The sequence below is a fragment of the Nansenia antarctica genome, assembly GCF_963989245.1.
Source record: "Nansenia antarctica genome assembly, chromosome: 19".
Lineage (NCBI taxonomy): Eukaryota > Metazoa > Chordata > Actinopteri > Argentiniformes > Microstomatidae > Nansenia > Nansenia antarctica.
Genome location: NC_137692.1, coordinates 7,121,688 through 7,146,871, shown reverse-complemented (window position 1 = coordinate 7,146,871; position 25,184 = coordinate 7,121,688). Strand labels below are relative to the sequence as shown.

The window sequence follows — 25,184 nt, the reverse complement described above, 5'->3', positions numbered from 1 at the left end:
GTTGTGCCTAACCACCCCGCTAGCCGTGCCGATATCCACGATATACCACGGCTTCGAGTTCCATAACGCTTAATCGTTCCATCAATGAAAAGGAGGTGGCTTGACAATGGAATTTAAACTATGTAAACCTTTAATAAGTCATCAAATGAAGAAGACAGATACGGTAGAAATACATCTGAAAAACTGAACAAGCATCAACATACTGTACATACAACATACTTCATAAAATTACATTTTCATAAAATAGACTGGTAATTGTGGTAACTTTGATACCCTTGTTCTTTGCACTCACTGCACTATATGTGCCTCGGAAGGATAATCTGTAGAACTATAACCATAACCCTAACCTTAACCAACAGAGGAGAAAACCTACACAGAAGGATGTCAGTCGCAAGCTGTCAGTCACTGTCACCGTCATCGCTGATGACCCCCTGCAGGTTGCTCCAGTCCGTGGCTCTCTTTCGCCTGTGTCCTGTGTGGCTGTCCTCACTGTCGGAGCTGGAGGCCACTGTCCGCTTGTACGAGGGCAGAGGGGAGGGCGGCTGCTGCCATGCTGACGTCCCCCTCCGTTTAGGGCGCCCTGAAAGGAGAGAACAGAATGAGATTTTCCGGAGACATTAACCTGTCAGGATTTGTTCTTCTATCGGATTCTGATCCTTCACTGTTGTGGTTTCCAAGGCAACAGTTACATTGCTTTCAATGGGGAACGCTTTTGTGTGTGTATGATTCCAGATTAAAGCCAGGGACAACGGCTACCTCTACCTCAGCAGCGTGTGTGCTTTTCATTTCGACACCCATGTTAACAGGTTAGAGCAGACAACCAGCCCTCTTTTTTTAACTCAACACTTCCGCAATTGGTTTCAATTAAAAATCTGTATAGGTACCATTATACTAAAGTACCCCCACGTAGGCTAGAATGATGTTATGTTAACAAGTTAAAAGAACATCAGGTGAATCAGTATTTTTCCAGTGATGGATCGATCTTTCTCTCGCTCTGAACGAGGGTAAAAAAAAACCGACGTGACTGCTTCCTGCTTATAACCGTTTCACTTTTTCAAACCGCTCATTAAGGATGGATGACAGCAGAGACTGAACCCAGAACAATTCATAATGAAGTGAAATGAAACATGATATTATTGATGGCCATTATCAAAGGCAAACTCAATGTACAAATATAGGGCTGGTGGTAGCAGCTCCCCAGCAGAAACGCTGTCTGTAAGGACACCGCTGCTGTGAGAGCCTCAGCAGCTCTGCCACACACACCCACCCACCCACCCACACGCTGCTGAGGTAGAGGTAGCCCAAGTGTAGCCCAAGGTGTGGCCCAAGCATTGGACAATCTATCGTGCTTTTTCCTTTGCCAAAGTCATGTCACCCTCAAAAATTAAGTTGAAGCGTCCGAGGACTTCATAAAGGATGGGTAGTAAAGAACTAAATATGGTCACCTTGTGTGGTAATGATGTTGCTGACATCCAGGTGAGTTTCCTCCCTCTTCAGTCTGGCATTCTTACACTTCGCAATAGAGGGCTGACCTGGGGGGGGGGCAAAGACATTATTCACTTAACCAGTATTTCCCAATCCACTTCGCTCCTCATGTCCAAACAGGTGGATTCCTCCCGTCTTCGCATCCTCGAGGATGAATATGAGCTTGTATCCTCATGCAGAAAAAAGAGTGTACGCTGTGTGCAGCCCTGCCTGTCGACCGGAGGGTCAAGACAGCGCAGCACAGAGAGGGCACACCCTCTCCTCACACAGCTGCCCTGCATCGACCAATCAGCACAGAGTGAGGTCGGGGCTACATCAGCGGAAGAGGCCGCCCCCCGTGCCTCTGGCTGGGGCAGCTCATAAGAATAATTGTGTATTGTATTTCATTGTGGCACGATTCGTCCTCCACAGACACCTGCCACCTGTGCTTGTGTGACACGGATCCCCCCAAAAAAGAGCCGATGCTCTGAGCTCTCCAATCAGGCATGACCGCACCACCTGAGCTTCACTTATGCAAAAAAAATATTAATATTAATTTAAAACAAACACACACAAAAATAATTTCCAAGCAGCCTGACGAAATATGCCTATGATCTGAAATCAGAGCATATTGACAGGTAGGCTATTTATTGTTATTTGTATGTAATGCCAGCTTTTGATGACTCTTACCAGCCAAACACTGGCAATGACCTGCTAACAGAAACACGGTCGCACAGCAGCTCACTCGCACTGACCTTCGACCCCCAGCTCTTCAAGCTCCTTTTTAAGCACAGCAACAGTGGAGCGGCTGGACCGGCAGCCACCCAGAAGAGTCTTGTAGTTCCGCTTTACACCACAGAGGGCGATGTAGCGCTTCAGCCTGGACACTGCCTTCGCCGCCTTCGCCTCCTTTGCCTCCTTTGCCTTCGCCACCTTCGCCACCTTCGCCTCCTTTGCCTTCGCCTCCTTTTCCTTCGCCTCCTTTTCCTTCACATTACATGAGAGGGAGGGAACACTTGCATTAGCTAAAGGCCCTCTGAGCTGGGGTTTTCAGATCTACAGTGTCCTGGGGCCTCATGTATATAGCCGGGTGGATTGACGTGAAAAGGTTGCGTATGGACGAAACACAGACAGTGCTTACGCACAAAAAATATTCTTATTTATAACACACAATGTCCACAATCAACAACATTTTACACGCGTGACCGAGCTTCTTGTCCCACCCTTTTAACGGCCATAGTTGCTTATAGTCAGTGAAACTCCCCTAATTAATATTCATCCATACTGATGAACTGCATGAGAACAATGAAAGAAAATCGTGACAGAAAGGATAAAAAAACGAACATGTCATAACAATATGAAACTGCACTCGTATCTGCCCAACTGAGGCATCGAAAACAGCATCAGTTTAAACGTAATTTGTCCTACTGTACATCTTATTATTTATAAGAATACATTTCATAACATGCAAGTATTAATACTTAATTATAAGTGTAATAATTAGAGTTCCAATTAATCCGATTAAACTGTGCAACATATGAGGGTTTCTTTGGCAAAAACAGATACAGTGGGGTAAATAAGTATTGAACACATCAACATTTTGTTCAGTAAATGTATTTCCAATTAGCCTATTGAAGTGAAATTTGCAGACTGTGCAGAGCAGACATGTGGTATCTGAACTACCAACAGCCCTTTGGTCTCACCGTCCCTCCTTTAGATGCCGGCTCGCTGTCCTCGCTGTCCTCACTGTTCTTGCGTTTCCTGCGGCTCTTTTTCATGGTCTTTTTCACCTGCCTGGATTGGGCCTTCTCACTTTCCTGCTCATCGTCCAATGAGGGGAGAGACGAGGGGTCTGAGTCCGGGGCTGACTCATCCTTTTTATCAATTTCCTCTGAGAAACAAAGAGGTGAGGGGTCACTTTTGGTCAACATTGTGGAATATCAATATCAAGGACTTAATACCATGTCATATGGACTTAATAGTTAATTTATCATAATAATGACATAATAGATGGGTTTAAGTAACGTGTTACAATAACAGGCTCCAAAGGCAAATGCAAAGCCTAGAATCATTATTAGATATTGACAGCTCTCTAATGCCTGCTCAAATGTGACACACCTGACTAACTAGAAACATCTGTCAAGCCAATCCCCCCCACGGCACACACACAGGTACATTATGTAAGTTCTGAGTCTTCCACCGAAAAAGGATCACGGGATCAATTCAACAATAGTACTCTTTATTCATAGTACTCTTTATTCATAGCGCACTTCCAACCCATAACAGGTGTGCACCTGTTGCCAATGCTACTGATACACAGCCACTGAAAAGAAGGTAATGTACTGAAGCGAACAAATGTACGTTAGGAAGAAGGGTAAAGAATTAGAACACAATTGGGCTCGCACAAGTGCGCACACACACAAAGACACAGACACATGCACACACACACACAGAGATACAGACACATGCACACACACAGACATATGCACACACTCACCCTCATCGCTTGCTTCTGAACACTCAGCGCTGCTGTTCTTTTTGACATTATTTCCTCCTTCCCCTTTTCCTCCTCTCCCTCATCGCTTGCTTCTGAAGACTCTGCGCTGCCATTCTTTTTGACACTCTTTTCACTCTCAGAGCTGGAGTCGCTTTCAGTGGTTTGTTTCCTCTTCACTCTCTTCTGCTCCACTGTTTTATTCTCTCCAGCACTCTTTGAGTTGATGCTAACCACCTGCATTGGATCTTTTCCTACTTCACTCTTTGATGGTTTCCCCCTCTTTTCCTCGCTTTTACTTTGCCTCCTTTTTCGGTCCTTTCTGACTCCCGGGGTCTGCTTATTCTTCACATCCACATTCTCTTTTCCTCCAAGACTTTTTCCCTTGACTTGCTTTTCGTTTTCTTCACTGTCTGAATTCACTTGACTCGTTTTCGTTTTTTTGGTTTCATGTCCTTGTTTCTTTGCACTCTTCTCTTCTTCTTCACTGCCAGTCTCGCAGTCGTTCTCCACCACCTCTTCGCTTCCAAGTCTTTCTATTCCACAATCCATAGAATGTTCAACACAAAAACAAATCAAACAACAATCAATTACGACAAGACTGAGATACAAATCTTATTTCAAAACATTGCCACAGTGTAAAAGTCTGGTTAGTCTTAACAAATCTTATAAAACATGCCCCATTACTCCTTATCTTTGATGAGTCACTTTTCCATCCTAAAATGTACCCAAAGATACACTATGCATGTTGTTTCTGTAGAATGAAATCTCATGAAAATACAAGGTATCATCCATGTTCTTTCTGTCGGTCCAACAGAACCTTAATGATCTGAATACAATTAGTGCCTCTCTAAAGTGTAAAGAGGAACTCCAGGAGCAAATCCAGCCCCTTTTCTGTAAAAAAAGAATAAATAAAAAAGATTTTCAGCAAGCAACTACCCTAGCTCAACCGAGAGAAATCTCTGTCTTCAGTCAAGATAAGCAATAGGTCTGCTAGCTAGTCAGCTCTGAAGTTGAGAATAGTATCCCCCTTACATATCCTGGAACTATCAAGCTGGGATAAACAATCAAAGCTATGTAATGCTTACCATGTATTGATTGATTGATTGAATTGATTGATTGATTGAAAACCTTTATTGTCCCCAATGGGGAAATTTTGTTGTCAAACAGCTCAGTTAGGGCAGAAAACATTCAATACAGAAAACAGAAAAACATTCAATAAAATACATAAAACAGTGGAGGCTCAATAAGTAAAAAGTTCCAAAAGTTCCAGCTCCAGGTCTCCCCCACCCTGCAGGGCCTGGTTGTAGAGTCGGAGTGCAGCTGGAACAAAGGACTGTCCAAATCTTTTTGTACTTTGACGGGGGAGAACAAATCTGTGGCTGAACTTGCTCCTCATCCCTGCCAGCTCGCAGTACATCGGGTGGGAGGGATTGGCCAGCATGGCCGCCAGTTTTTTCCCCATCCTCTGTTCTGTATGCCAAATAATAGCTTTGTCCTCAACCTAGTATATCTGCAAAAAACAAATTCTCCCCCAGTTGATTTTTCCGCCATTTTTGCCCAAATATCTTGACCTAATTAGTTTTATGGAAGTGTGGTAGGGCTGCAACTAACGATTATTTTGGTAGTCGACTAATCTGTCGATTATTTTTTCGATTAGTCGCGGTTAGTCGTGTGGCTTTTCGCTGCGCGTAAATGGCGACGCAGAAGCATAAATCCGGCTTAACTAGCTATCTAACCTAACGTTACGCCAAGCTACAGCTGCTCACAGAGCTAGTTGATTGGCTAGCTAGCATTGCTGGCTAGACTACAGACAGCTCACGTTAGTAGGCTACGCTTGGCGCTGTTTATCTTACAGACAGCTCGCTGGTGGACTCAACATAATTGAAATAGCATTCACTTATCAAGCATCATTCATGATCATCCACCATGACTACCTGGTATTTTAATAGTGACCACCCCTCACTTCATTTCATCTCGCGTTCTCCTGGCTTCAACATGGAAAACCCCTGCTACGTAACGTTACATACAAGCGCCTCTGTCTGTCACACGCGTGCCACAGGGCAAATAAATTAATAGCACAAACGCTCATAGCATGTACAGCCCTGTCCATGAGACTTTGTTTTCCAACATGTAACAGTAAAGCTAACATAAACATTACGACCCTAACAATATAACGTTAGCCAGTTGGCTAACAACGTTAGCTAAAACTTACCCAGCTGATTCTTGCATGGCTCCCGTAAAAAAAAAAAAAAAAAAATCCTTTTTTTTTTCTTCCCCCAATACGATTAGTCGACACTAAAATTCGACACTAAAAGTTTTTATGATCGACGTCGTCGATTATGTCGACTAATCGTTGCAGCCCTAAAGTGTGGGCACCAGGGTTGAGGTACACTACGATATCTCGGCTCACTCATGGGGCTAGCCTAAAGCTGGCTGTGTGTGGCTAGGCTCAAGCTAGCTACAGCTTAGCTCTGGAGATTTACATTTGTTCTGCTAGAGTGAAAATGCGCACGTCTTTGTTTTGAGCGAGAGTGCGCGTGCACTACGCGGAAAATCGCACCCCCTAATGTGGAAAATCCTGGAGGAAACACTGCTGTAGCATTAAGATTTCCCTTCACTGGAACTAAGGGGCCTAGCCGAAAACATGAAAACAGCCCCAGACAATAATTGTGTCCACATACTTTTGTCCATATAGTCAGGGCTTAAAGTGGAAAAAAATCCTGTGCCTGAAACTTTTTCTTGGGGAGGGGGGTCACAGTTTGAGATATTGGGAGAGCGGGTACAGAAGACAGCTTCTTGTCTCAATGTTTAAATGCATTAATACTATGTTATAGTCAATACAAAATATATGTCTCAATGTTAACATGCATTAATAGTGTTTTATACTCAATACAAAATAAAATAATATATTTAGATGTCTTTAAAAGAACAAACTGATTAAATCACTCAAGGCCAAACTGATTGCATTACTTATTAAGCCACTATCACTATAACAATAGATCAATAGATCTACATCAAGTAGAATACTGATGACTAGTGACCAGTCAAGACCATTGGACTCCAGGATATCTTTGAGCTCATGCATGAGGGCTGACGAGTTGGCGATGTTTACTTTCTTTCTGGCTAGGTGTTGTGTTGTTACTTTGGCCAGATCATCATAAAAAAATCGAACAAGGACATTGGGGATTTTGTCCATGTTAAGATTAGTAGCTTCGTCGATATTCATTGAAAACATTGCTTTTTTCACACTGTGCTTTTCACACAGCTGTTTTTTAAATTCCGGGACAAAGGCCATGTGTGTTTAAATAGCTGGCGTGCTGATTGGAAACGGACAGCTTTGTCAGTGCATTTTTGTCGTCTGATAGCTTCTTGCACAAATCGACGAGTGGCTGAGCCATTGCGAAAGACAGATCATGTTCAGCTATAAACGCACACACTCTGATCTTTTGCTCGCAAACACGGTCGTTCATTGAAGATGAAGTGGTAGGCTACCTGTAGCAGTCGCTCCCGGCAAGGTTGTTGTATGAGCAAGCGCTCGAACCGAAGCTTGGTGACCGGGATCTGAGGCATGTCGAGCAATAACCTTCTTCCCACTACTATACTATATACTTTACTATACTATATATATATATATATACTGCCGTAGACAAGTTTCTTTGAGCACGGCGTACAGAAACAAGCACCCGGCTCCCTCAGTTTGAGGCACCACGTCCCATAAGGCTTCCCGTCACTACTCTCCTCTATCCATGCCCAGCGCCATTTATTCCTTACTCCTCGTTCTAGTATAGCTGTGTCTTCGCCAGGTTTAAGAAACTTGGCTTCCATTTTAATGGACTCTTACTAAAGTTAGCGAGATAGCGGGCTGCTAAAAGCGAACGTCTCTACAAGCTAACATTACACTCATTCAAACTTCTTAAGGCCCGCCCCACTACTCTTGGCTAGAAGTCGTTGGTTGGCTTGAGCAATGTGATACCATTGGTAGGCGGAACTGTTTCTTTGCTGAAGATGACTCTTTAAATTACGATGTAAACAAATAGCATGTGATTTAAAAAAAAAATGCTAAATATTCCCCCGCGCCGGAAATTCGGCACCGTGCCGGAGAACTTTAAGCCCTGTATAGTGTATTTCACCATGTGCAACCTGGTCAAGGTTTTCAACTCAATAGGTCGATTTCTTTCACTGGAGTTGCTCTTCAAGACCAGTACCAAATAAGCCCCTGACCTAATGGTATAAATCACTATGACTGTCCTTCTCCAGCTACCTAAGAGTACTGCACAAAAGTGAGTTTGGCCCTAATTGGCCCTAATTGAACAGCAGTGTACACAGTCTTCTGTTACGGTTAAAAAGCAGTAGCCTACCTGGTGAGTTATCTGTAGACTGACGCCTAGGTCTCTTGCCCCTGAATCCATCTACTTCCGTTTCCCCTCCATTTTCCTGTGTCTCCTCCTCCTCCTTTGCCTCCTCTCTCTTCCGTTTCTTCTGGCGGGGCTCATCGTCACTAACCTGAGGGTCAAAGGTCACAATTATAATAGGCCCCATTTTGACATGCATCCTTCCCTCTCACCACCATCCTCTAAGTACCTTATGTACACTAAGCATTAGGCAGATCTAATGTCTTAAAAAACACTAAGCATTAGGCAGATCTAATGTCTTAAAAAACACTAAGCATTAGGCAGATCTAATGTCTTAAAAAACACTAAGCATTAGGCAGATCTATTGTCTTAAAAAACACTAGGCATTAGGCAGATCTATTGTCAGTGACAATTATGATATTTTGGGTAACGATTAACTGTCATGAATAATGATTTAAATATCCTTAATCAGACAGGTAGTCTAAACAGGAGACCAAGCCAGGCTGAATCTCTCCCTAGCCAGGCTTAAAACTGGCGAACGACGACTCTAAATTCACTGTTGTGTTTCTACCAGGGAAGTCTATGTTTTGTGTAAGATTGATGTTATAAAGTCTACAGGGGGCTGATATGCTTGATCCGCAACTCTCCTTTTTATAGTTGAGCCCCTGGCCCATATTTGTAACATGAAAATGATCTCTTGTACCATTCCCAAAGTGTGGAATGTACTCTCATCTTCAAAAGAGGGGTTATCCCAGTGACTTGAATAATTACAGAAGCGGTCCTTTTTATCAATTCATAAAAATGTGCACCAGTCAGGTTTTAGGTCTGGACATCTCTGCCCCTTCCCTAACTATAAAAGTTATAGAACACCTCAATTCTTCCACTTCTTCCATAATTTTAAAAGAAGAAATCATGGAACTGTTTAACACAATTTAGTGGCTGAGTCACGGCTAAGGCACTGGTGGGATCTGTAGCAACAGGACGTGCTGGCATAGGCTACTTCCCAGTGACCAGGGTCGACAATGTCCAGGGCAAAGAGCGGCAACATCTCTTCCAGGAGGAAGTACGAGCAGACGTGGAGGAGATACAAGCATGCAGGATGGTAGGAATGGGACAACAAGGAGCATGGACTACATGGGAAAGTGCACTGCAACGAAAGATCACCTGGTCCAACATCTGGCAAGCAGACTTCCATCGCATTAGATTCCTTGTCCAAGCTGTCTACAATGTCCTACCAAGTCCAACAAACCTCCACGTCTGGGGCAAAAGTGAGACACCTTCCTGCCCTCGTTGCCCTGGAAGAGGATCTTTGGATCCTTAGCGGCTGCTCAAAAGCCCTTGGAGATGGGCACTATTGCTGGTGCCATGACCAGGTGCTGAAGGCCACCACCAGCCATAGTCCATTGTGTTCCTCAGAGCTGGAGAGAAGCCCCACCGCCAAACTAAGGCAAAATCTGCTCTTCTCACCATGGCCACCAACGGGGAACTGGACGTGGCCAACGAGAGGAAGCGCACCAAGTAACAGCTGAACACACTCGTGACATTCTTTCTACAATGGAAACCAAATATTGTTCAGAAAGTTCTTCCCAAGACTGTCTGTTGCAGAAGCTCCCACAAATGTGTTGCACTTGTTGGTTGCTTTGCTTTCACCATTCTGTCCAGTTAATTCCAAACCAGCTTGAAACGCTATGCACAAGGACTACTTCTAACAAGTCCAACTAAAAACTAAAGAAAAAACACAATTTGGGTACAATCAATTAGCTTATTTCTCAGGGATTAAACTGTATTTCTACAAAATTATGAAGGAGTACTTACACAACAACAACAACAACAACAACAACAACAACAACAACAATTCAGAACAATCTGCGATGGTGGGTGTCATGGCTTGTTGATTTGATATGGAATGACTGAGAAATCAAAACCTTTGCTTATCCCTATTCTTATGATGGAAGAAGGTTGAGAAATGTATGTTGACTTAAAGCTAGGGATGTTACGATACGTTGCGAGACAGTTAATTATCGCTACAAAATATTTTTCAATCATAATTTGTCTGCAATCTCATTTTATTAAAAAATCGTGAGAAAATCATATTGTGAACCCAGTATCGTGAATCGTATCGAATCGTGAGTTGAGTGTACATCCCTACTTAGGCTAAAGCAGAAATAAAGCAAAAAAATATATAGGCTACTCTAAGCTTCCATTTGACATCCAATTTGATATGCTCTCATGAATTCACATGGGTCCTTTTACACAGAACTGCACATATCTTTTATTACCCGTAGCAGGCCAGGTAAAAAGATGTAATTGCTGATTATGTCTTTACCTGCATCATCATCAGTTCCTCTTCCACCACTCTCTTGAATAACAGTTTCTCCTCCTGGGTGAGTGATTCACGACCAACACATGCCAAGTACCTCCCTTTTAAGATGCCAACAGTCAAAGTGCTGTATAAGGAAAAGGAATAAATAAAGAGGAATAAATAGACAGACACAGACAATTGGCAGAAATCAGCAGTGTGAGGGAGGAGTTAAGACAACTGTCTCAGCATTCTTATGACCACCAAGCAACAATATGTGTAGTTCCATGTGGGCACTAGCAGCTGCTGTTGTAACACAGCCCTGAACTACTGGGTGGCACAACATCATGCTCAAGCATTTCAAACTCAGTTTTTGTACACAAGCCGAATATGAAGCGCTAGAGGGAGTCTCATTGCTGTAGGTAGAGTAGAAACGGACAACGCAGATGAGTCAAAACACAACTTCAAACTCAAGTGATGCGGCGGACAAAAGTTTCCTAAAGTCTCCTAAAGTGTACATTTAAAGTAATAAGACACAAGTCATTTAGCAGACACTCTTATCCAGAGTGACTTGCAATAAGTACATGAGTCTAAAGTAGGTGAATCAACTAGGCCTATACATCACAGTCAACGCAATTAACTTTCCATAAGAAGTCACGGTGCTAGAAAAAGGGAAGATAACTATTTGTTAGTGTTTGTTTGTTTTTATCATCGAGCCCTGTCCGCTGTGTTATTTATGATGAGGAGCACATGGAGGTAAATGGATCTCCAAAATACAAAAATGTACAACCCTCCCCTAAGCAAAAATATTTGTTGAACGCTTGGAAAAAATAGTGCTATCCATAGCGGGCGTCATTATAGCTAAACCTAGAGTAACAGAATCATTGGTGCAAAAATTCATGATCCTAATTTGGGCGGAAGGTCTGGGAGTTGTGGCAGCCCTCTCAGGCCTTGTCCACACCAATACATTTTTTTGATAAACGTTTTTGGTATATAAACATATTACCGTCCACACCAGCATGTTTATAAACAATGTCTGTGTCCACATGCATACGCATGAACGCAATATAAACGCTGTCATTGAGCATTCCACACCAGTAGTCGGCGATATAATATTATCCCCATAGCCCCGCTGGCCAATCAGACGCCTCTGTCTCTCAATGTTCTCGATCATTAACTGTGCATTTATCTGTAAACAGGTTAAAAGTCCAGTTAACAGTGAAAGAACTAGAAGCACTTTGTTCTAGGGGTGGGCATCAATGATCGATGATCGATTAATTGATCGATAAGGTCTTGGTCGATCACAAAATATTTTGCTCGATAATCGTTATTTTTATTTTTTATTATTATTATTTTTTTATAATAATAATAATAATGGAAATTAGTTTGTCCACGTTATGTGTGAGAAATGAACTTTGCATTTGCCTTCGCATTGAATTTCGCAACGCAGTATGGCATGACGGAAGTTCCCGTACGTTAGTGTAACCTGACCTCCAGTAATAGGTGCACGATCTCCACTACTTCCTGAAAGGCACCTTGCATGTTTAATTGATTAATCAGCTGTGCGGTAAACTGTTGGAACACACACTGCTTGGAAAATGGCGAAGCGAGCGAAACGAAGCTTGGTGTGGGAGCATTTTTATCTGAAAGGCGACCTCGTTCATTGCAAACACTGCGCAGTGACCTATAAATATAATACGACGACGACCCCGATGAAATACCACCTGCAAACCGTACACCCGACCCTGACTGCTCCTTCGCTACCTTGTACTTCTCAGCACCTGCTCCGGTCAGCGCCATGGCACAGCTCCTCGGGGAGCAATACGCAGCAGGCGCTGCTGCTGACATCCCCATCGAAACCTAAGTTTGCACCTTTCTGAGGGAGCCTTCTGCGGGCCTGAACTGCGACCGAACTGACTGGTGGAAATTAAACGAAAGAAGGTTTCCTCGGTTGGCCAAATTAGCGCGGACCTACCTCTGCATCCCCGCAACCTCGGAGCGAGTGTTTTCTGCGGCTGGCCTAACTGTCACCAGATTGCGTTCGTCTCTCACCCCTGAACATGTTAACATGATCATCTTTTTGAACAAGAACCAGTAGGCCTGCCGCCTACAGTCTCTCGCTGGAGTTTAAATTTAAGTTAAGCTGGACGCTCTTAAGGACACTAACGTTTTCAGTCATCCTCCTATTTGTGAGTAACTGTTTTTTTTACTGCTCCTATGGTGAGTTACTTATTTTCTATATTTTTATTTATAATGTAAAATGTGTTTTTAAGTTAAACAATTTAGGCTACTCACTGCCTTGTTTAAGAGGATTGTTATCTGACTGTAGTGTCTAGTTAATGTGAATGAATGAATGTGTGCATTGTGCAATTCTGCAATAGCAACACAAATAACGTTTTTTCCCCAAGGAAAACATGCTTGTTATTTCTGCCCTAGTTTTTTTTTTTTATGAAAAAAAAGCTTATTGATTAATCGATAATTGATCGTTAATTCTTACGATTATCGGAAAAAAAATGTTGATCGTTTGCCCAGCCCTACTTTGTTCACATCCATTTTCCTCCCTTGTGTAGCCTCGAACACCGTTGCCTGTTGTAAACATAGTAGTTATTGGTGCTAGGATATGACGTTGGAGGGAACAGCAAACAGCTGCAGTGCGCATGATCATAGAAATCTACGCGTATGATGACGTGACGAATACAAAAAGCTCCGTCTATCTCGTCCACACGTCAAAAATATACGGCGAATATACAGCGTTTTTAAACATCTTCACTCTGGCAGCCGTTTTTAAACATCTTCGTTTTCAACGGGCAAAAACTCGTTTGCGTCTGGACGAACCCCCCAAAACGAATATAAAAATCCACGTTTATCAAAAAAACGTATAGGTGTGGACAGGGCCTCACTCATAACCATATATGGAGGGGTTGATTAGGTGATCTGAGGCACCTGGGGAGTGGCTTACTGCTGGCTGCTCCCTTGATTCTCCCTCTTCTCCTCCTTCCACCAGGTTTGGTTGTTTTGAGCTTAGGCTCTCTTTAGCTTTACTTTTACTTTAACACACCTTACAACATCTACACTACACCTTCCACTCATCCATACACTGCATTCACTACTGATGATACTGACTAACATATCTATTGTTACTTTAAGTACTTTAAGTTAGTTAATTAAATAAATACTTTTGTTCTGATTTAAAGCTGTGTGGTCTCCCCTTATTTTGTGTACAGTGCCTTGAGCCTGGGCTGTTACAGAGTCCTTTCACAGGAAAATGTGGTGTGTGTGAATTTCATGCAATTCTATCGCCATTCTACAGAAAACCTGCAATCCTAAAAATCCCCCAAAAGTCAATATTGCTGACGAGATTCAGATCGAGTGTGTTAAAGTGTTACATTGTGTAAATGTGCCTCATTGAGCAAGCATAGGAACTACAATGCACATTAAATTAACATAGTAGGCTAAACGTTTTATTTCCCCCAAGGTAATTTACATTTTTATTATTATATTTGACTACACACAAAGCTCCATGAATTGTTCCAGTGAAGGCTGCAAAGACTTTTCCATGGAAGGAATTATAATAAAAATAACTAGCCTAGGCCTCATGATCTACAGAACCGATAGGGTATTTTCTCAAACTACGTTCATATGCCTATAATCAAATAATCACCAAACTTTACACAGATGCCATACCCTGTTTGTCACACAATGACACCTGGCTATCCATGGTTCTGAAATGGACAAAGATTCGGAAGAATTCAAAGCATTTTCAGACACTGCAGCCCACACATACGCAATTACCCACATAGGGGGAGCCTATAGTCTCAAATTTAACACAAGACTTTGCGGAACAATAGTCTTGACACATGCCACGAGAGCTCCCGGCTCTGCACAAAACAAGTTCACCCTTTGATACTCTCAATCATGTCAGATCTGACCGAGAAGCACACCAATGGTGAGCTAGGAAAGTGCCCAGTCGATCTCTGGGGAAGGGATCAATTTCAATATTTTGATATTTCCCATTATGTCTCCCTATAGCTGTCTTTTACAAATAGATGAACTAGATAAGATGCCACTCTGGAATCTAATGTAGAAATATAACAAGCTGAGTAATTAGCAAGCCAACTATAGTTATCCTACATACTTATTATTGGGCTTGATTCAGCAAGACCAACTACAGTGCCCTGCATAAGACCAACTACAGTGGTGCCCTGCATAAGACCAACTACAGTGCCCTGCATAAGACCAACTACAGTGGTGCCCTGCTTAAGTATTGGAAAGAGGAAGCATTTTGTCTTCTTTTAGCTCTATACTCCAACAGTTTGGATTTGAAATCAAACAATTACACAATTATTAGGTTAAAATAGAGATTCAGTACAGATCTGTAGATTAAAGAGAGCTTTAATTCAATGTTTTACTTTTTCAGATTAGTTTCACCATTTAGAAATTGTAACCCTTTTTATGCATACTCCCCCTACTTCAGGACACCAAAGGTATTTTGGTGACTGGCCCCACCACCTCTACACCAACACGGCAGTCATGCTGCCGGATCACGTCTCTTTACGACACTGCCTCCCCACGGCTGTCAGAACTGCAGAGTCACTACCCATCTTCTGTCGGAGACTGAAGACCCATCTCTTCAGGTTACACCTTAACTGCTCCTCCTGAGACATCTACTGTCCCCAGCACTGCGTCTCCTGAAGACACCCGCTTTTCCCCTTTACTGTGTCCCCTAAAACTTATATTGCCCCCCTTGTACTGTTTCTCTGTTTCTCCAGTGTCTATTTAAAAAAAAAAAACGTTTTTCCTTCTATCACAGAGACTGCCAATGGCCCCGGGCCTGAGCTGGATTACTCTTCCTGCTACGACTGGTGGATTGATTCACTTGCTTAGTCAAATGTATTGATTGTAAGTCGCTTTGGAATAAGGCATCTGCTAAATGCCAAAAATGTAAATGTAAATGTAAGGTATAGCCTAGAAAAAGCATGTTTCCGGTTAGTCAGATGTGTTGTGTCGCATCGTTTGTGCGGGCATAAGAGAGCTGTCAATGTCTAGTATTGATTCTAGCCAGTCTGACAATGTCTAGTATTGATTCTAGCCAGTCTGATAATGTCTAGTTAGTATTGACTAGCCAGTCTGTTAATGTCTAGTTAGTATTGACTAGCCAGTCTCGCCTCCAAACTTCGGCAAAAGGTGGGCTTTCTTTACCGTAATCGGTCTAGCTTCCCCTTGCTTTGTAGGAAGAGAGTTGTCGAGGCGGTATTCCTGTCCGTATTAGATTACCGTGATGTTATCTATAGGCATGCAGCTTCATCTACATTGAAACAATTGGACTCAGTTTATCACTCAGCTCTAAGGTTTATTACCGGGGACAGTTATGACACTCACCACTGCATACTTTATGACAAGGTTGGCTGGCCCTCTCTTTCTCTGAGGCGCAGTTACCACTGGAAATTGTTCGTTTTCAAGGCCATCTGTGGCAAGCTTCCTCCTTATATCTCATCATTATTAGACTGGAGTCTTGGTACTTATGTGACCAGATCTAATAGTTGGCTTTCTTTTCGGGTTCCGTATGCACGTTCAGACCTGGGTAAAACAGCCTTTTTTATTGATGCCCCTAATACATGGAACACTCTGCAGCAAACTCTCCGGTTGGAGGTCCTCCCCTCTGCCTCTACCTTTAAACTCCTGATGCAAAAACTGTATTCTAATAATTGCAATTGTTTTTTGTTTTTTGTTTTTTTTCCTTTAATCCTGTCTTGCTCACTGTTTGTTTGCCCATCTATATTAATGATCTATATTCTATTTGTACACTCGACGTCACTGTAAATGAGGGTGACCTCAGTGCCTATCGAGTTTTTAAATAAAGGTTTGAAATGAAATAATGTCTAGGTAGTATTGACTAGCCAGTCTGTTAATGTCTAGTTATACAACAGTTAGTTCCAACCAAGTAATTTGATTGGACAAGAGGCATTCCATGAGTTACGATATATAGTATAACAGCACTGGGACTTTTAACTATATGTATCACTCCGCCGCACAGGTGTTAAATTACTGTTAATTAGACTACATTAACGGTCATATAGCCTACAACAGAAACAGAAGATGGATATATTTCCAAATATAACATTTCACTTAAATTATGAATCAGAAGGAGAGGACGAAGGTACTTCAGTGCAAACCCCCAGGTGTGCTGATATGACACAGGCCGACCTGGACAAATTGGAGAAGAGTAAAAATGAAATTAACACCGTAAGGCAAACAACATGGGCCTTGAACTGCCTCCAGACTTGGCTAAGCCTTAAACATATAGACATCAACATTCAGTCCATTGAGAAAGCAGAGCTAAATACAGTCCTGAGGCAGTTTTTTGGGTCCATCCGGACAACTAAAGGGGAGCACTACAGCATCAGCAGCTACCTTGGGCTTCGTGCTGGTCTAAACCCATTGCGGAACTATTTTTTCTTGACGGAGCCAAAATAAATGATTAAATAAACAAACAAATAATAATCTGTTGTCACTTATTGATTGTCTTCGGTACTCGGCCTCGTACCTACGACCGAATCACAGCCGTGCTGATATTCAGTATAACACACTCCCTCTCGTGTGATATTGCTTAGTTAGTAGGGCTGCAACTAACGATTATTTTGGTAGTCGACTAATCTGTCGATTATTTTTTCGATTAGTCGCGTGGCTTTTCGCTGCGCGTAAATGGCGACGCAGAAGCATAAATCCGGCTTAACTAGCTATCTAACCTAACGTTACGCCAAGCTACAGCTGCTCACAGAGCTAGTTGACTGGCTAGCTAGCATTGCTGGCTAGACTACAGACAGCTCACGTTAGTAGGCTACGCTTGGCGCTGTTTATCTTACAGACAGCTCGCTGGTGGACTCAACATAATTGAAATAGCATTCACTTATCAAGCATCATTCATGATCATCCACCATGACTACCTGGTATTTTAATAGCGACCACCCCTCACTTCATTTCATCTCGCGTTCTCCTGGCTTCAACATGGAAAACCCCTGCTACGTAACGTTACATACAAGCGCCTCTGTCTGTCACATGCGCACAGGGCAAATAAATTAATAGCACAAACGCTCATAGCATGTACAGCCCTGTCCATGAGACGTTGTTTTCCAACATGTAACAGTAAAGCTAACATAAACATTACGACCCTAACAATATAACGTTAGCCAGTTGGCTAACAACGTTAGCTAAAACTTACCCAGCTGATTCTTGCATGGCTCCCTAAAAAAAAAAAAAAAAAAAAAAAAAAAATCCCGTTTTTTTTAATACAACTTTTTTATGCGATTAGTCGACAACAACATTTCACGCCGACGAATTTTTGTAATCGATTAGTCGTGACTAGTCGACTGATCGTTGCAGCCCTATTAGTTAGTATTGACTAGCCAGGCTTTGTATTTGCCTTCGGAGTCTGCTTGGCGTCTGTCAGATGAGGTCTAGTAAAAAGACTTCAAGAAAGCCATTATGAGGCTGAAATATGAATGAATGGTCTTTATTGTCATTGCTATAGTACAGGTACCAAACAACGAAATTTGGGAGGGGTGGCTCCCCTGGTGCTAGGAAAGAAAAAAAAAACACAAGAAGGGAAGGAGCTGGTTTACATAAATAAAGGCTATGTACACTATCCACTATACTATACTGTACAGATAGACGACTAGGGTTGTCATATTGCACATAGTGTTATTGCACATTCATTTTGAAGTGTCGCAGTTTGCAGGCTAGAAATGTACATATTTGTGCCTCAGCACTACACCTGATTTTTTCAGTCCAGCAGCTGCCATCAATCCGTGTATATATATACACATTTCATTGATTAGGCCTTTGATGTTACAAACTGTTGATTATTGTAAGTCTAAGGTTTTAGTTATGTTTCTTTTATAAAAAAGAGAAGTTCAGAGAAGTTCTCTAGTCTAGAGAATAGCTTGCTTCAATGTCATGGGGCACTGTAGCCGGATAGCAGAACACACTGTAACCTGACACCCTTGTTTAGGACCAGGGGTTTGCGCGGCACCGACCACCACACAGAGGCTTCAATGCAAGAAGGCGCAAACCACTGTTGTCTTAAACAAGGGTGTCAGGTTACAGTGTGTTATGCTATCCGGCTACAGTGCCCCATGACATTGAAGCAAGCTATTCTCTAGACTACGAGAGAAGTTATCTGAACGTAAATCAGTTCATACCAGGAAGGGACTTAAGAATTGCCAACGACAGTATTTGGGTAGCTAACGTTTCGCTAGCTAGTAGTGTAAACAGCTGAAACAGAGTCATGCATGGTGTAGTCTGGTTAACATCAGAGCTCTGCAGAGTTAGGGTTAAGGTTAAGGTTAGGGTTAGGGTTAGGGTTAGGGTTAGGTACCTGAGGTCCTGACAGTCACGCAGCTGTCCAGAAACGAACCTCCGAATCCTGGTCACTTCTTTTGACGCCATAGTAAAGTACGTGTGCGAATTGTGTTTTCGCTCCAAAAGTGGAGCTCCGCCCACATTCATCAGAGCAATTGCGCGTCATCCCTCTGTCATCAGAATGATCACGCCCCTTTTTGTGTGATAGCAGTGTAGAAGTTTGACTGGCGGTCAATGGGAATTTCTGGTCTTCGCTACTTTAATCCGATAAAATAAGAAAATCGTAGTGCTTTTTAGATATTAGGAGCCCAAATCCGATGGCCAGTTAGGCAAACTATTATATAGTGTGGTTGCCGATCAATGATCGACGTTGTTATATAGAGAAAATTAATGAAATAGGCAATGTGTGTCCTTTCAGTCTGCCTCCATCCATGTGGATGAACCGTGACCCGACCCAATGGCCTGAGGTGTCATATCCTGACATATACAATTACCTTATTGAGTCTCCAGGTAATGCATTTCTGACATCTTTCACTTTTGCTGTCGTTAAGATACTTTATTTTTCTGTTTTGGTAGTCTGTCCAATGTGACAATTGCCCTCCTCCACCGGCCCTAGTTTAGGACCTAGCTTGCTGTTCATTATTTTGAGGATATTTTGAGGATAACTCATAGCTAGCTATAACGTCTTTAAAATATATATATATATATATATATATTATACACACATGTATACATACATATACTATATATACCATACAGGCTAAATACTGATTAACAGTTCATCACTTTGGCAAATGCATCATCTATGCCCATTGAACAGATTTATTAATGATCCTATCTTAAGAAAACTAATGTAACACTCTCATCTAGGGATTTACACGGCAAGTCAAATGAAGAACTACAAATCCCTGGAAGCACATAAGTTCTTCACCAGTGGCTGGGTGGATGTGGTACTGCACCACAAACCCTCTGCTGACATCACAGTTTTCAAGACCCAGGTCAAGCCATCATGGAGGGTCACTGGAGAGGTTAAAGCAGCTCACTGTGATTGCATGGCAGGGTAAGCTGACTGCATAACATCACAGTTTTAATCTCAATGCCATATCAAATTCTTTCAGAAGAAAATAAATGCTCATTGTATTCTATTTTATTCTAGACTGGGAGAAAGTTGTTCCCACGTCGGGGCACTTCTTTTTAAGTTAGAGGCATCTGTCCGCCTTGGCTACACAAGGACGGCACCAACCAGCATCGCCTGTGCCTGGAATAAAGTCTGTACCAAAAAGGTGGAGGCAGACATGGTGAAGGACATTAAATTCTACACAGACAAGGCAAAAAGAAAGAGGGCTGTTGGAAAAAAGTGTGGGGTAGTTCCGAAGGCAAAAGAACAACATCAAAAACAGTTCCTTGATATGTTGTCTGCCACTGTAGCACTGCCCGTTGGTCTCAGCACTTTGAATGGATATGCGGACTCTTTCAGGCCAATGCCATGGTATGAAAATCTGTTAGGGTTTTCTGATGACCAAGTACTGGCAATAGAGGAAGAAACTAAAGACCAGGCAGAATGTTGAACTTGGCACCTGCAAAGAGTTGGGAGGGTGACAGGCACCTCCGCGCACAGGGTACTACCCACACCTCTTGAGAAACCCTCAAAATCACTTCTGAGAGATATTGTGCAGAAAGGGTCTCTGCAAAACCGTCTGACAACTCCAGGCATAGTTTGGGGTAGGGAACATGAAAAGGAGGCCATCGAAACATATAAGTATGTTTAGGCCTAACAACAACATTCACAGCACAAACTGCAATCACCTTATCGAGTGAGGTATATACAGCCCACAAGAGCCTCAAGATTGGGAGGGCAGGCTTCCGAGTGTGCAAAGAGAAGCCCTACATTGGTGTAAGCTGTGATGCATACATATCATGTGATTGCTGTGGGAAAGGAGTGGTTGAGGCAAAGTGTCCCTTGAAATGGGCCAGTGATATTTCACCTGATCACTGGTCCACAGACAAGACAGCAACACTTTGTTGTCGCTGAGGACCAACCACAGCTACTACACCCAGGTAATACAATACATAACACTTCACAAGGAATTTCATTTTCTGTGTTTGTGGCAGTTTTGGTGATTGTAGGGTGGTAGAGCTATGCTGTCCTTTTATTTTACAGGTGCAGATGCAGATGTATGTGTGCAAAACAACCTATGCAGACTTCATCACCTGGACCCCGAAGCAAACGGTCATCTTCCGTGTCCATCAAGATGAAGATTTTATTTGTAAGGCAGTGGACACCATCAGCCGTTTTTGGGCCAGGCACATCTACCCTCAGCTGGCAGGAACCTCACAGAAACAGAGCTGGAGCTTCAGGTACAACACACTTTGTTCAGAGACTGCAAATACATTGTCTGTCATGTAATATATGTAACATATGCCATACAAATATAGGTAAACCCAACACAATTAATCACAAATGATTTATTTGTAATTTCAGGAGATTGAGGTGGAGTCCACAGACAGTGCTGTCCCAGACACAGAACAAGGGCTTCAGGTAAAATACACACAATTTAAAACACTGCAATATGGAAAATACATAAATAATTAACATTTACAAATGTAACAATTTCTGTTAATTATGAGGTGCATGCCAACAGAATTTATCACCAATGATGTGTTTGCAATCTCAGGAGATTGAGGTGGAGTCCACAGACTGTGCAGTCCCAGAAGCAGAGCAGGAACTTCTGGTAGAACATACAGCATTCAAACACTGCATTGCAGTCATATGGAAATGCTTTTATAGTTCATATCTGTTTATATAGCATTTGCTACCATTTGCTATTATGAGTTCATGAGGTTCATGGAAACATAATTAATCAAAAATGATTTATTTATATTCACAGGAGACTATGGTGGAGTCCACAGTCAGTGCAGGGTGGAGAGCAGTGCAGTAAGGTAGATTTTGGAAGATGAGGGAGCAAATAGTTGTCAAAAGACTGACTATGATGTGATTTACAGTAAATGTGACCTAAGCACCAGACACATTACGGTGTATGTTAAGTTGTAAGATTGTTCATATGAGCTCAAACAGAAAAGAGAGCAGGACTGATTAACTGGCTATACATCCCCCTGTCTGTTTTTATTTAACACAATGCTACCTGACATGTTGACCAAGGCAGCGCACACGTGTACTATCTTGTCAATTGTAGCTACATCCCTGTTCTCAATCTCATCCCGCAGGGACTTCACGAAGCAAAAAGGAAGCGGCCCACCCAGGATTTGGAATCTGCACTTCAGGACGCAATCACACGTTCTGTAAAATACCAAGTCTTTTGATAATCTTTTTAGGAAAAACTTCTCATAACTTTACCCATGTTCTCAGTATTTGTCATAGCACTGTTATACAAATGGCTACAGTCATACGTTGTGCTGTGTTGTTGAATATTGGCAGGAGTTTCAATGAAATTGTTAATAATGTATAAATAAATATATATACTTGCCAATATGAATCCGAACTTTGGATTTTCTTCTGGACTCTTCCACGTCTTTGCCTGGGAGTTGTTTCCTGCCCTGAGTGAAGGCTGGGGTTAGGAGACTGGCACCAAGCAGGCCAAAGTCATCTTTAAGCGTAAAACCCCGGTCAGCCAAGATCTGAAACAAGGAATGCGATTGAATAGAGTAAGTCTATTGCTTTTAATGTTTGTGGTGAAACACTAATTTACACCTGTACATAATGAGTACAAAAACATTTGTGTATGTGATGAACTGTTACAGTATAGTATACAGTACGTCGAGGATTCCACTCGACGTTGCCCGGTCGCCGGGTGAAAAATACTACGCTCTCCCAACACTCAAGCGCAAACGTCGGAGGCGAGACCGTAAGCAACGCCGAGGACGAAGGGGGGGCCTGCTAGCCAGGCTGAGGAGAAGCCCGAACACACCTGCTTTGCCGAGTATTTTCCTATCCAACGTCAGGTCCCTGGCTAACAAGATGGACGAATTGAGACTACAGGTCGTTACAAATAACATCGTGGGAGATAGCTGTGTGATTATTCTCACAGAAACCTGGCTAAATGACACTATCCTGGACTCCGCGGTAAGCCTAGAAGGGAGAACCCTACACCGGGCAGACCGGACTTTGCTTAGTGGGAAGACCCGCGGAGGTGGGCTCATTATATCTACGAAGGACAGCTGGTGCTTAAACACGAAAACTGTAAGTAGCCACTGCTCCCCAAACCTGGAATACTTGACTGTTAAATGCCGACCCGCTTACCTCCCGAGGGAGTTCAACGCAGTGTACATTACATGTGTTTACATAGCACCAAACGCAGATGGTAGCTTAGCATTGGCGCGGCTATATGACGTCATCAGTGGTGAACAGAGCGCTGACCCACAGGCAGTCCATATTATTGCCGGAGACTTTAATCATGCCGACCTGAAAGTAGTACTACCCAAGTTCTATCAACATGTTAAATGTGCAACAAGAGGAGAAAAAACACTGGATAAGGTATACACCAACATCAAGCGTGCTTACAAGGCTAGTCCGCTAGCTCATCTAGGCATGTCTGACCATGTGTCAATCCTCCTGATTCCAGCCTACACTACCATGAGGAAAAGTGCTCCCATCACCACTAAGACTGTCAGAACCTGGCCAGAAGGGTCCGCTCCACTGCAGATCTGCCTAAATGACACCTCATGGCAGGAATATGAGCATGAGGACCTGGAACAGTTCACGTCGTCGGTTCTGAACCACATAGTGAACTGCACCAACTCAGTCACCGTGGACAAACGGGTCCGGGTCTACCCCAACACGAAGCCATGGATGACTGGGAAGGTCCAAAAACTGATCAATGAGAGGGACAACGCCTTCTTCGCAGGGAAGGGCACACTGCTGTACAGCACCACCAGGGCTAACCTAAAGCGCGGCATCCGGGAGGCCAAGGCAGACCACAGAGAGAAGATTGAGGAATGCTTCCTGAGCAACGACTCCAGGCGGGTGTGGCAGGGGGTTCAGCACATGACAAACTTCAGAGCCAACAGGCTCACAGCCGCAGAGGACGACCCCCTGCTGGCGGAAAAGCTGAACTCCTTCTACGCCCGGTTCGACGAGGGGCGAACGGAGGTAACCACAACACAAACACCACTCTCTCCAGCTCTCAGCAGCCTCACCCTCACAGAGCATGAAGTGAGACGCGTGCTGAAGGCGGTGGACCCCAGGAAAGCCTCTGGGCCGGATGGCGTCCTGGGACGGGTGCTGAGGGACTGCGCCGACCAGCTGGCCGGGGTTTTCACCAACATCTTCAACCAGTCCCTGTCCCAGGCCACCATCCCACCCTGCCTGAAAACCTCAACTATCATCCCAGTCCCGAAGAAAAGCACGGTGAGCTGCCTAAAAGACTACCGCCCGGTGGCACTCACACCAATCATCATGAAGTGCTTCGAGAAACTAGTCCGGGCCCACATAGTCACACGCCTCCCGCCCAACCTGGATCCATACCAGTTCGCCTACAGAGCCCACAGGTCCACAGAGGACGCCATCGCGACGACTCTCCACGCCACTCTATCCCACCTGGAGAGGGGAAACAGCTACGCGAGACTGCTCTTTGTGGACTTCAGCTCTGCCTTCAACACCATCCTTCCAGACAGGCTAGTGACCAAACTACTAGACCTGGGACTATCACACTCTATGTGCATGGATCAAGGACTTCCTGTCCGACCGCCCCCAGAGGGTGCGGGTGGGCTCCCACACCTCCACAGCCCTCAGACTCAGCACTGGGTCCCCCCAGGGCTGCGTGCTAAGCCCCATCCTCTACAACAGGGGTCCCCAAACTTTTTTCTGTGAGGGCCACATCATTTTTCCTTTCTGTGATGGGGGGCCTGGGTCGGTCTCTAACATAAAATAATATGGAACGGAGTGGAATGGAGGCGGTTGCGCAAAGCAATTGCGCGCAGGAGAGCACTGGTGGATGCAAACAAAGTCTAAACAGTTGAATTTGGATGGAATTTATACCTATAGTGATATGTCAATGAAATATAATCAGTTTTACAGTCTGATACTTGAGGGAGGACCCTCATCATACACGGGGGGACCCATGAAGCAGGGCTGTCTGGGGGTCCTTAAACGAGCATCAAACACTTAATTTCTTGCATTCTGGTGAATTTAGATGCAATTTGTGCCCTTTCTGCATCAATTTATGGTGGAAATGTCATTATTTATGTAAAGGAAAAC

At 43.4% G+C, this 25,184-nt stretch overlaps 1 protein-coding gene across 1 annotated transcript; it reads right to left on the bottom strand.

The window, feature by feature from the left end:
* Positions 1-254: 254 nt before the first annotated feature.
* hirip3 (HIRA interacting protein 3) lies at positions 255-19,057 on the bottom strand (the record flags this gene model as incomplete). Its single annotated transcript, XM_080548912.1, has 8 exons — positions 255-580; positions 1,446-1,532; positions 2,220-2,451; positions 3,168-3,353; positions 3,962-4,494; positions 8,320-8,464; positions 10,640-10,760; positions 18,987-19,057. 8 exons carry the CDS (start codon positions 19,055-19,057, stop codon positions 399-401), a joined length of 1,557 nt encoding a protein of 518 aa, XP_080405038.1. The 3' UTR covers positions 255-398.
* Positions 19,058-25,184: the final 6,127 nt, after the last annotated feature.